The sequence below is a fragment of the Penicillium arizonense genome (genome assembly GCF_001773325.1).
Source record: "Penicillium arizonense strain CBS 141311 chromosome Unknown PENARI_contig007, whole genome shotgun sequence".
NCBI classification, from domain to species: Eukaryota; Fungi; Ascomycota; class Eurotiomycetes; order Eurotiales; family Aspergillaceae; genus Penicillium; species Penicillium arizonense.
Genome location: NW_019173284.1, coordinates 335,595 through 347,651, shown reverse-complemented (window position 1 = coordinate 347,651; position 12,057 = coordinate 335,595). Strand labels below are relative to the sequence as shown.

The 12,057-nt window shown below is 50.0% G+C and overlaps 4 protein-coding genes across 4 annotated transcripts; 3 read left to right on the top strand and 1 right to left on the bottom strand.

The window, feature by feature from the left end:
• Positions 1 to 69: 69 nt before the first annotated feature.
• Positions 70 to 1,472, top strand: PENARI_c007G09172 (ATP-dependent (S)-NAD(P)H-hydrate dehydratase; the record flags this gene model as incomplete). The annotated part of the gene is made up of 6 exons (XM_022631101.1): positions 70 to 163; positions 258 to 288; positions 344 to 390; positions 447 to 457; positions 507 to 539; positions 591 to 1,472. 6 exons carry the CDS (start codon positions 70 to 72, stop codon positions 1,470 to 1,472), a joined length of 1,098 nt encoding a protein of 365 aa, XP_022488914.1.
• A 2,370-nt stretch (positions 1,473 to 3,842) lies between these two features.
• PENARI_c007G00584 (putative adhesin) lies at positions 3,843 to 4,196 on the top strand (the record flags this gene model as incomplete). The annotated part of the gene is made up of 1 exon (XM_022630697.1): positions 3,843 to 4,196. The coding sequence occupies one exon, from the start codon at positions 3,843 to 3,845 to the stop codon at positions 4,194 to 4,196; it is 354 nt and encodes a 117-aa protein (XP_022488921.1).
• Positions 4,197 to 4,599: 403 nt separating this feature from the next.
• PENARI_c007G07308 (DNA replication licensing factor MCM7) lies at positions 4,600 to 7,202 on the bottom strand (the record flags this gene model as incomplete). Its single annotated transcript, XM_022631021.1, has 4 exons — positions 4,600 to 4,668; positions 4,728 to 6,642; positions 6,697 to 6,827; positions 6,891 to 7,202. 4 exons carry the CDS (start codon positions 7,200 to 7,202, stop codon positions 4,600 to 4,602), a joined length of 2,427 nt encoding a protein of 808 aa, XP_022489365.1.
• Positions 7,203 to 7,395: 193 nt separating this feature from the next.
• pex1 (AAA family ATPase peroxin 1) lies at positions 7,396 to 11,364 on the top strand (the record flags this gene model as incomplete). The annotated part of the gene is made up of 5 exons (XM_022630687.1): positions 7,396 to 7,456; positions 7,518 to 7,642; positions 7,704 to 7,940; positions 7,996 to 8,074; positions 8,132 to 11,364. 5 exons carry the CDS (start codon positions 7,396 to 7,398, stop codon positions 11,362 to 11,364), a joined length of 3,735 nt encoding a protein of 1,244 aa, XP_022489177.1.
• Between the last annotated feature and the right edge of the window lie 693 nt (positions 11,365 to 12,057).

Genomic DNA, 12,057 nt, shown 5'->3' with positions numbered 1-12,057 from the left:
AGCTTCACCTTTACTCCTCCAAATATCTCTCTAGACCTGACTTCAGTTTTGCATACCTGCATTCCCATCATGGAGTCTGTTCATCATGTCTCGGTCTCTTCAAAGATCCTCTTCAGTAAGGTGCGCAAGATTGTGCCCCCAATGCTAGAAAAGTTCCACAAAGGTTTGTTGTGCCAGTGTCACCCTCGGGTCGATTAGAGGATCCCAAGTTTGATGATAGACCATCATATATGTATAGAAGCTGACTTCATGACCAGGACAGCTTGGTCGTGTGGCCGTCATTGGGGGGTGCGCTGAGTAGGTACTCGGTCCCAATGGCATTGGCATCGCGCTAACTGATAAGTTATACCGGCGCTCCATACTTCTCCGCCATGGCCTCTGCAAGACTTGGTAAGTCTCCCGTGGCGATGCATAAAATTACACCGGTACTGACCGTATAATCACAGGATGTGACATGGTAGGTGAAAAACAAGATATGGCCCTCGCCCACGACTAACGACAACCAGAGCCACGTCCTCTGTGAGCCAACCGCAGCACCGGTAAGTTCAAGTTCCCTCAGTAATAGCATCTACATAATAACACGCGCACAGGTCATCAAGGGTTACTCCCCAAACCTGATGGTACACCCATTACTCCCAAGCATCGACACAGTCGAAGACCCCAACTCAATCGACGTATCATCACTAGCAGGCCCAATAATCGGCATGCTGTCACGACTACACGCACTCGTCATCGGCCCAGGTCTTGGCCGCGACGGAGTCACTCTCAAGGTAGTTGCCGAAGTGATCCGAGAAGCGCGGTCACGATCCATCCCATTTGTGCTAGACGCAGATGGGCTGCTGATTGTAACAGAAGACCCGAACCTGGTCAAGGGATACAAGGATTGTATCCTCACGCCCAACGTGGTTGAATTCGGCCGTCTTGCCAAAGCGCTGGGTATCGAGGTCGCCAGCCCGGCGGAGGTAGCGAAGAGCGGGGGAAGCGACGTGACCAGCAAGGAATCAGATGCCTGTGAGCAGCTATCTCGAGCTCTCGGTGGTGTGACAATTGTCCAGAAGGGTCCTCATGATGTGATTTCCAATGGGGTTACTAGTATTATTGCTGATACGAAGGGTGGCTTGAAGCGTAGTGGTGGTCAGGGAGATACCCTGACAGGATCGTTGGCGACATTGCTTGCCTGGAGAATGGCTTATCATGATAAGTTGTGGGACTCAGGTGAGAAGGATAATGAGAAGGAGGCACAGAACAAAGAGGATGTTCAGGCGGAACTTGAGTCTGAGAATATGCGCATGTCTCCGGCAACGACGCTGCTTCTGGCGGCTTGGGCTGGAAGCAGTATTACGCGGGAATGCTCGCGGCGGGCGTTCAAGGCCAAAGGGCGGAGTATGCAGGCTAGTGATCTGACTGACGAAGTGCATCATGCATTTTTAGTTCTGATTGGGGAGCCAGAGGGATCTCAGACGCATCTTTAGGCTTCCGCTTTGGATGATATTGGGTACGAGTCTATGTGTATGGAGGACAGTCTAGCTAGTGGATATGCCTACGCAGTCCTCTGATCGAGGAATCCTACCTGAACATAAGACAGGCCAATGAATATATCATTTCGACCTTCGTGACGATTCTCGTATCCCATACGTGCAGCTAACACAAAAAAAGGGTCCAGATCCCTGCATCCATTTTCCAAGCGTCCCAGTTCAATATTCCAGCCTTAGTTGCGCTTACTTTGTACGAGGTGCATATATGGTAACACAGAGGTTCTCGTGTTGTATGTATCTCCTCCAAAAGAGAAAGAGGGGAGGTGGGGGGGAAATAAAGTATATCGTATTGAAGGCCTCGACTATCAATAAACAAGGCCATTCCTAGTCGGTTGATAAAGGATCATTAGATCCCGGTTATTAGAAGGGTAAGTCAAAAGCACAGTAAAGAACCGTAATCTAAATTGGCGGTAGATTGACTGACGGAAATGGCTCACTTCCAATTTAACGTCTGACAAACTAGAACGGAACACAGATGGCGTATGTAGATACATGGGATTCCCACAAGAAAACTATCACAACAGTGTGCAATCTGTCCCTCGGATCAATTCATGTGCACAGTACGAGAGGACCTTGAAAGCGAATTTCCAAGTGGCTGCAATCATACTGACGGATCATTTTACGTCAACTATACCAACATAAATGAAATAGACACTCATGATGAATATGCCATGGGCACTTGAGGACCATAGGTGAGACAGCACTGCCTTCTAGAGAGTCACGCTCATTAGAACTGCCGCTTATTTCGAGCTGCCCAAATAATTAGCGGATTTGCTGGACCTGTGTTAGATCCAAATCGTCATAATATTTACAAAGAACATTGTGAGTAGGCTGGCTACAGGGCTCGGAACAGGCCGAGAAAGCAGGGTGATGGAGCTCGTCATGCTTGGATGTGGGTTGGTTGTCTGGGTGAACATGTTCATTAAGTATAACTGATGATGTATAGGCCATATAGTTCAATCTAGACGGTAATGCAAGGGGCCAGGCTCAATGCGAGAAATGAAAAGCATTTAAACAAAATGCATGAGAATATTGTAGCTATATCCAGAAACAAAAAGTCCCTATATAGCACTGGCTCCGAATAGCCAGGAGACTTTCCACGTTATTAAAGACTAATCTAAGTTTCCCCGAGAGCAATAAACGAATATGCAATCTGAAATTATTGGTTTCGATCGAGTCCCCCAGTACAATCTGTATACAGGACGAATATACTACAGGGGTCATAAGTCCTTTCACATCCCCGCCTTTATATACTCTATATGACTAACCTGAGTCACTCAAACTGAGCACAAAAGAGGTGAACAAAACGAGGCCAAAGTAGGGCGAGAAGAATGCATAAAACGATATACTCGCTTCGAAGCTTTCGAGTAGAAACTGTCCAATACTTCATGGCACAGTGTACACATTTATGATTCCTGTTGTAGATTATTGCCCTAGATGACAGGGATATTTTACAAGAATGGAAAACAATGTGTCACGGCCCTTGCTTCAACCTTGAATAACCTAGCCCAGTGCCTTATTCTCGCTTGCTGAAATCCGTCTTTCGCCAGGTTCCAGAGCCCGCTGACGAAAGAAGTAGGATTTGCATATGGCGACGTATCCAGGTCAGAGAACACAAAGCTATTAAACTCAAGCGGTGTGAGACAACTGCAAAGACAACTCAACTCAAGCTCTTCCCCGCATTTCTATACATAGAATCGAAGAATGGTTGGCAGTCGAGCGTGGGATGCGGTTGGGGCAATGCATAGCCTGAGACATGCCCCAGGGCTGAACCCCTCAGATGCAAGAGTTGACGTCCCCCATTCATAGCATGGTTGCTCAAAGCAAATTTGAGCCGACACGCCATTGCCATTGCCTTGTTCAATGAGCACTGACAATGTCTCGAATCTTTGTTCCAGATCTCGTATTCAGACTCACCCAATCCCGGATCCGGTGGCTCTGATCCCCCATCCTATCCGATGAAAGAGAAGCAACATTGCAACCATGGAAACCCGTATATGATACGATCACCCTCTGAGATCATCATCTATACTTGGAGACCAAAGCCGGAGATGCCCGCGTGATGTGACGCTGATGGACAAACTGCAGGGAATAGGCCGGATGCGCATCCGCACGGAAAACCAAAAGAATCCAAACAACAGAAATGACATGACATACGAGCATCATGTAGCCTAGAAGCAAAGTCTATAAAGATGACGACTCTCCCAGCAAAAGATAACGCCATCAAAAACCAATCCACGGACAATAACAAAGCACACGCCTCAAGTTCTACTACAAGTCTATACTCAAACCCAACCTCCGATCAAGATGCACATCTTCACCTTGGCTTTGATCATCGGCACCGCTTCTCTGGTCGCCGCGAACGTAAAGCCGCCTCCACCATGCGGTACCTGCAACCCTGTCTCCGGCAAGAATCGCTGTGATGTGACCACCTCGTGCATCAACACTGGCACATCCTTCCACTGCGCCTGCCGTGCTGGCTATAAGGCGTCACAGAATAACAACGATGTCAGTCGTCAGTTCCGCCTGCCGATGCCGAACTATGAGTTCCTTGTTTTCGTTCCTGAGAATACGGCTTGCAATACTCTTTGCAACAATCCCTTCGGTATGCCGTCGGAGCTCTGTAATGAGGTTAAACTTTACAACCAGTGCCCGGCTTAAAGCGAAGTAGTGCAGGCCTAGGTTTGCCTGTGGGTTTAATTGGAGAGGAAGTTGGAGATGAAGGCAACTTCTACATTCGAGGATAAGTTACTCACGGGCCCTGGGGAGTTTAGTTTTGGTGGCGCCAGAGATTCTGGGGTTAGCTCTATAGCACAATGTCGCTCCTTAAAGTTAATCGAATATGGTTTATACATGGAACTGAGACGCCGTACCAAAATTAAAAAGTAAATTGGATGATCTTTTGATTGACCCTACAAAATCGTAAGAACCGGCTCCATATTCCCGAGAATACACCCAAACACCCGTTGCCTTAAACTCAGCCTGTTTCACATGCATCTTTAACAGGCACAAAAAGCCCGGTCGACATTCAAGAAGGAAAAAACAAGATAAATAAGCTTCACAATTACATGCCCATATCAGCGTCAACTTCAGTGAAGAGCAGACGTGTGCCGTTGCCAGTGACTTGCCAGAGCTGGAAGGTATAGAGTTAGTAAATGCGCAAAATGAGCTGGGAGATAGTTCAAAACTTACGTCCATAGCGGCGTATTCATCAATAGTCATGGTGAGGTTATCCTCGGTGAAGCCACGGGCCAACACTCTCTCACGGATACGTCTCATGCTCATCTCACCCTCCTCGCCATCACCAACGGCAGCGGCACCACTCTCCTTCATGCTGCGGATCAAGTTGTAGATCTTGCTGGAAGGAGTGTTGTCGGCGCCGGACTCGCCGTCGTTGTACAGAGAAGCCTTAGAGATCTCAATGAGACGCAGAGCCTCATCGACATCTTCACGAACAACCTCCTCACTGAAGCGAAGACGAGCAAGGGCCTGTGACAGACGAACAATACCGAGCAGGGTACGAGGGGTGACGTGAGAGAACTGTCTCTTCTTGGACTCATCGACCTTTTGACGCTTGCGCATGGCCACATAGGCACCAACCATGTAGTCGGACACGTTGGAAGGCACAACAGGGCGGAATGATCGAGCCTTGGCGATGTACTGGCGAACCTCGTGGGGAGTGAACATCACACCAGAGTCTTCGGTCTCGGGGTGCTTGTTGTGCATGTGGACGTAGGTGACGTGGTTGGCGAGTTCCTCGTCACCCTCGCGGGATGGGGTATCAAGTAGCAGGAACATCACATCGAAACGAGATAGCAAAGCGGCGGGGAGGTTGATGTTCTCAACGGGGGACAAGCGAGGGTTGTACCGGCCGTACAGCGGGTTAGCTGCTGCCAGAATGGAAGTGCGCGCATTAAGGGTAGTGTTGATTCCGGCCTTGGAGATAGAGATGGTTTGCTGTTCCATCACTTCGTGAATAGCTGTCCGGTCTGAGTCCTCCATTTTGTCAAACTCATCAATACAGCAGATTCCGTTGTCAGCAAGGACAAGAGCACCTCCCTCTAATACCATCTCGTCGGTAACAGGATCTCTCATGACGGCGGCAGTAAGACCGACGCCACTGCTTCCTCGTCCGGTGGTGTACACACCACGAGGAGCGACCTTGGTAATATATCGAAGTAGTTGGGATTTGGCCACACCAGGGTCACCCATCAGGCAAATGTTAATGTCACCACGAATGTGCATGCCGTCACCCATCTCCTTCGTGACACCTCCAATCAACAGCAAGAGCAATGCCTTCTTGACATCAAGGTGTCCGTAGATTTCGGGTGCAATCGACCGGGAAAGGTACTCGTACATATTACCAGAGCGCTGGTGCTGTTCGATCTTGCGAAGAGTCCGGCTGTCCATGCCCATCTCATTGTAGGACTTCTTGTGCTGGGTAATGTGCTGAGCCTCCAGATAAGTGTCGGTCAGTAGGCCAGCGCGAATAGCTCTAAAACCGGTGTAGGGAGTGGGCAGGAAGATGCCAGCAATGTCGACAACATCACCGGGGTTCAGTTGACGAGTGAGAGCACCATGGCAGTGAACTGTCAGGGTGCGAGGAATGTGGCCCACCGGTACTTGGTCGGCCATCTCCTGGACCTTAACTTCCTGGAAGGGAACGAATTTGGAAGCACGGGTGGACAGGAACAACTGGCCCTTGGAGTTGTTCTTCTTGCATTCATCCGACAGACACTCGGACAAAGGAAGGAACTGCTTGGTGGTGACGGGTTGGAAGACTTCGCAGCCACAGCGATCGCAAGTGTAGGCGTTGATCTGAACAGCGGGCTTGACATCGGAGACACGGGTGGTAATACCTCGCACAGTGATCAAGCTACCCAGGTGCTCACCACGCACACTGCGAACGGCGAGGGCTTTAGATTCGACGCTAGAGCCGGAAGGAGTGAGGGGCTTGAAGTTGAGGGTGTATCTGCGAGTGAGTTCCGGGGGGAACATCGATGGGGCAGAAGCGGCAGCTTCCATGTCGGCCTCCATGGCCATTTCCATTGTTTCATTGCGCTTCTCGCGCTGGGACATGATCACATCAAGCACATCATCCTTAAATCTGCACGAGAGTTAGTCCGTCTGGAAGATAGTGCTGGCCAAGGCTTCGACCTACGTGACATCCTTTGTCTCCTTTGGCATAATATTGTCAACCGCTTGAGAAACAACATCGATGTAGCGCTTGGTGTTCTTTTCGATTGACTCGACCAATTTGAGGTTGGCTTCATCGGGGAGGGATTTTTCGAACTGTAGGAAGCCATTTGTAAGGTATTGCTCAATGAGAAAGAGCTACTCGGTTCAGATACTCACCACCGCGAGATCATCCAATTCGATCAGGATATTGGACTTGTCCCTGTTTGCGACGTCTTGCAAAATTTGCATATACTTGAGCTTCGGCTCCCGGCGCCTGCTTACGCGAGTGTTGGCCCCCGTCTCATCGGCATCATCCATGAAATCATATTCATCACTGGTCCGGCCTTCGTCGATGTTCAGGTCCTCCAGAGCCTCGGTCGCGGCAGCTTCCGAGGAAGATTGGAAGGTCTTAAATCCTTTCAAGAAGTCCTTGAAGCCATCCAATTGCGCGGCATAATCAACCGGGGGGGGGTACTGAAGGAGCGACATTGTGCATAAACGAGGGTTAATCGCAAAGAGGTGGTGGGACGGAAGAAATAGAGAGAGGGTCTAGCGGCTTTCCGAGCCCCTACCAAAATCACTAGCAAAACGCGAACGCGACACAGCGACGCGTTCAGAATGTTGCTAGCCTATTTGGGACTAGTGTATATGGCACCGGACAATATGTTCTTCCTCTATCACGATGCGTGGTCACGTGGTTGGTAATCGGGCCGAGGCGAAACAGAAGCAGTGTGGAGTCCGGGGTTCGTGTCTCTCCGAGTTCACGTTCCCCTCTCCTCCTCGTCCTTTCGGTGTACACGACAGTTCAGCGCTTACAGATGGCGCCCAAGAAGCCTGCTGCTACGGCCGAAGTTGCCCTTGTTCCTCTGAAAAACTGTCTCGTCAATCTACCATCGTCGCTAGTCGCTCTGCTGGTCAATGCAAACACGGTCAGTCTGCCAGCTGTGTCGTATCAATGCGTGATTTTCGGCTAATTCAAGATTACATTAGACTGCCCAGAATGTGATCATTGAGCTACAATATAAGTTGAACTCCGGGAAGGCCAATGGAGCTCCCCCGCAGCAGTCATGCTTCCTCGGGTGGACTGGTATGCCAAGCAAGCGTCGGCTTGCGCCAGTCGTTGGAAGAGACGGTATCAGCAGTGGATATTCCAGAGAACAGGAATTATCTATTGTCGAGCTGGATACTACTTTCGGGCGCCTTCTGGGTCTCACCGAGGGGCAGAAGGTAAACTTGTATCCCTGGCCGTGCGCCATCCACGTGGGGTACTAACGCCTTGCAGGTCGGACTGTTCATCCATCTCGATCCACCCATTGCGCATACGATCAACATTGAGCCATTGACACCGGAAGACTGGGAGAGTAAGTCGCAAGTACGAACAAGTCATATCAAACAACGCTAAATAAGCATTATTATAGTTATTGAACTCCACGCGACATTCCTTGAGCTTAATCTCCTCTCACAGATCCGCGCTTTACCCAATCCTACATACAATTGCCCACAATCAGAGCAGCATATGCACCCGCTTGCATTGCATCTATCTCCCACATCTACCGCGAATATTGTCGTCACATCACTTACACCCGCTCCCTCAAACACGTCTCCCTTCGCCAAGATTGCACCGGATGCGGAAGTTATTGTCGCCCCGAAGGTTCGGTCGAAGACAAGCAAAGGATCTCGCGCTGACAGCCGGAGTGCAGCTGGTAGCAGCAGGAGAAGTGCTGGGGGCAGGAGTGGCTCAAGCACTGTACGCCCCAAGAGTGGCCGTTCCGACTCGAGCACCCGAGGCTCTCTATATTTGAGAGGCGTTGATCGTTCAGCAACCAGCCAATATTTCGATGCGGAAATTGAAGATGATGCAAACGAAGGCCTACGTGTTTGGGTCGATCCGGACCTGCTTGCAAGCCATGAGCTGCGCGGGGCGACTTGGGCATGCGTATCGGTGGTCCAGCCATCTGGTCTCAAGCCCCCACCTGATCCCCAACAACAACTTGCCCAAGCTGAGCAGCAGAAATCGAATGATGCTGGTGCCCCTTCAACGAAGATTGTGGCTAAGCTGCTTCCGTGGGAAGAAGCCCCCGACAATCGGCATGCGGCGATGTCCACTTTGCTGTGCACGGCCCTTGGCGCGGAGAAAATGGTCGGTGGAATTGTTCGAGTTGAGGCAGCGCCCCCACAGCTGCATCGGTCAGCTGTCAAGACATTGAAGGTTTATCCATTCATCGCTGATCCCTCGAGAAAAAGAGAGGGGCTGAAATTCGGTGCTGACACCGCGGCCTCTCGAGATGCCCTGGTCGAGCGGCTGAAGGTTATTTATGGGAGCACAGGGTCCGACCTCGGGCTTTTCTCTGGTCCTTTGACCGATGGAATGATTCTACCCAAATCTGAGTATCATCCCTCAGTCTCTTCATTTGATGGCGCTATCATCCGCTTTGATCCTCCCTTGAAAGGCGGTCCAGATGAAGCAAAGTCAATGTTAGGATGGCTATTGGGCTCGGAAGCCAAATTGAACCTAGAGGTTCAGGCCGAAATTCCCAAGCCATTCGACGCGAGTTCATCTGCGCTACCTATGGAAGATCCCCTACCAGAGACCGCCCCTGAACTTGTAGGAATTGATTCTATCATTTCTCAGTCTTTGAACAACCTGACAAAATCCTCGTCCATCTTGCTCACTGGCGGTCTTGGTGCTGGAAAGACAACTCTCGCTCAGCTCCTGGCCCATCGTTTAAGGAAAGACCATCTTTCCAACGTCAGGTATTTCTCTTGCCGCAAACTTGTTACCGATGAGACGAGAATCTCCAATATCAAGGAAACTTTGAATCGCCTGTTTATGTCCGCCTCATGGTGCGCACGCCTTGGTGGTCAGTCAGTCGTGATTCTTGATGATTTAGACAAGCTTTGCCCGGTTGAGACGGAATTGCAAGTGGGTGGAGACAATGGCCGCAGTCGCCAGAATAGCGAGGTTATCTGCTCTATGGTCCGGGAATATTGCTCGCTAAACTCTTCTGTTGTGCTACTGGCCACTGCTCAGGCCAAGGAGTCCCTGAATAATGTTATCATCGGAGGCCATGTCGTTCGTGAGATCATCAGCATACGTGCTCCTGATAAAGAAGGGCGCCGCAAGGTTTTGGAGAAACTTACTTGCCAAGACAGGCCTACGGAGAACATAAATGGACATGTCCGGGCCACTAGCTCCTCGACACAGGATTCGTGGCTGGACCCTTCAAATCCCGGGAGTCGCCCTAGCTCTTCTGGGGGCGATGGCTTCGTTATTGGAAGGGATGTCGAGTATCTCGAGTTGGCTGGCAAGACTGATGGATATATGCCCGGCGATCTTGTACTACTTGTTTCACGTGCGCGCAATGAGGCCCTCATTCGCTCTGTTTCAGATCTAACAGCGACATCGAAGATGATCACTCTTGGATTGGAGGACTTTGAGAGTGCTCTGAAGGACTTTACTCCAGCATCTCTCCGCAACGTCACTCTTACCTCCTCTACAACAACGTTTGCTTCTGTCGGTGGTCTGTTTGAAACCCGAAAGACCTTGCTGGAAACCCTGCAATATCCTACAAAGTACGCACCTATCTTCTCCCAGTGTCCGCTGCGGCTACGGTCTGGTCTGCTTCTTTATGGATTCCCTGGTTGTGGCAAGACAATGCTGGCTAGTGCAGTGGCTGGCGAGTGCGGGTTGAACTTTATCAGTGTCAAGGGTCCTGAGATCTTGAACAAATATATCGGAGCCAGTGAGAAGAGTGTTCGTGATTTGTTCGAAAGAGCCCAGGCGGCTCGTCCCTGTGTTCTATTCTTCGATGAGTTCGACAGTATTGCACCTAAGCGTGGCCATGATTCCACCGGTGTAACTGACCGTGTTGTCAACCAATTGTTGACACAGATGGATGGTGCAGAGGGCCTTTCGGGTGTATATGTGCTAGCGGCGACGTCGCGGCCGGATTTGATCGATCCTGCTCTTCTGCGTCCTGGTCGTCTGGATAAGTCACTGCTTTGTGGCATGCCAACCCATGAAGACCGTGTTGATATCATCCGTTCAGTGAGCGAGAAGCTTAAGATGAACGATGAGGTTGCTTCCCGTCTTCACGAAATTGCTGCCGCGACTGAAGGATTCTCTGGAGCTGATCTGCAGGCTGTTGTGTACAACGCGCATCTAGAGGCAGTTCACGACGCTCTAGGTGACCACTCTGGTGATGGGGACAAACCTGGTGCCAAGTCAAATGCCGCCAAGAGCTCCAACAGTGCCTCTAGCAAATCATTCATCCAGTTCCTCTACTCCTCTTCAGAGGAGGCATCTGGATCGGTCTCCATGCCACCCCCAGCAGTGATTTCAGCCAAGCTTGAGGCAATTAAGAACTCGCGTCGTCGCCAACGTCAGCTCGAGCAAGGACCTGGTGCTGCGAATAACGCCGCAGCGCCGGTGGCTAATGGCACTGAAGCACCTGCAGACGAGCTGCGTGAGGATATCATAGTCCGCTGGGAGCATGTCGAGCGTTCCTTGGCTACCACGCGCGGTTCCCTCAGTCCGGCAGAGCGTAGACGTCTTAACGGGATCTACCGGGAGTTTGTTGTTGGCCGGAATGGCGAGATGCCTAACGGCGAAGCCGGCAATGAGATTGGTGGCAGGACGAGTCTGATGTGATATGTTTCACTATGGCTTGGGTTTTGTATATTGTAAAATAAGCATTTATATGCTCATTTGGCTACTTGCCTTCTATATCTGTATTTATCAATGTTGGCAAGTGGACATCATAGTATCTACATCATTTTTCGGCAGTAGTGTTGTTGCATCAGCCAAGACATCCAATCACGGTGAGGCTTTAGTAGATATGGATTTGCCCCCGACTTCCCGAAGTATTAACTTGGTGGCATGAGGAAGTTTCCACCCGCATTCCAGGACTGTATATATATCAGTACTCATGTCTCGGAGGGAAGCACATCTCGGTCATGTTTTTGTCATTTGATACTATAAAATATTTTGTTTTCACTACATTTGTTAGTGTACTTTTTCAACGTCTTTTTATACTTGGCTACATGCGCCGTTTGCCTATTAGTGTCGAACGAATTTACCAGCCAGTTTATTAATACAAAAAACAGCTCTTTATCCATGCCTCTATAACTATATTAAAAAGAAATTACAACAACAACAACTATACAATCAGAAGAAGCCTATTGTCTGCCGTACAAAAATCCGTGTGTGCGGCCTCTGATTAGCTGCGGGGCGACCGCCCCGAGTCGGGAAAATCGAAAAAAAGATAATTCTTTCCCCCCTCTTCACCTTTTCTTCCTCCTCTCTTCAAGATCCACAAGATCTCTCTAGGACACCCTCGTCCTT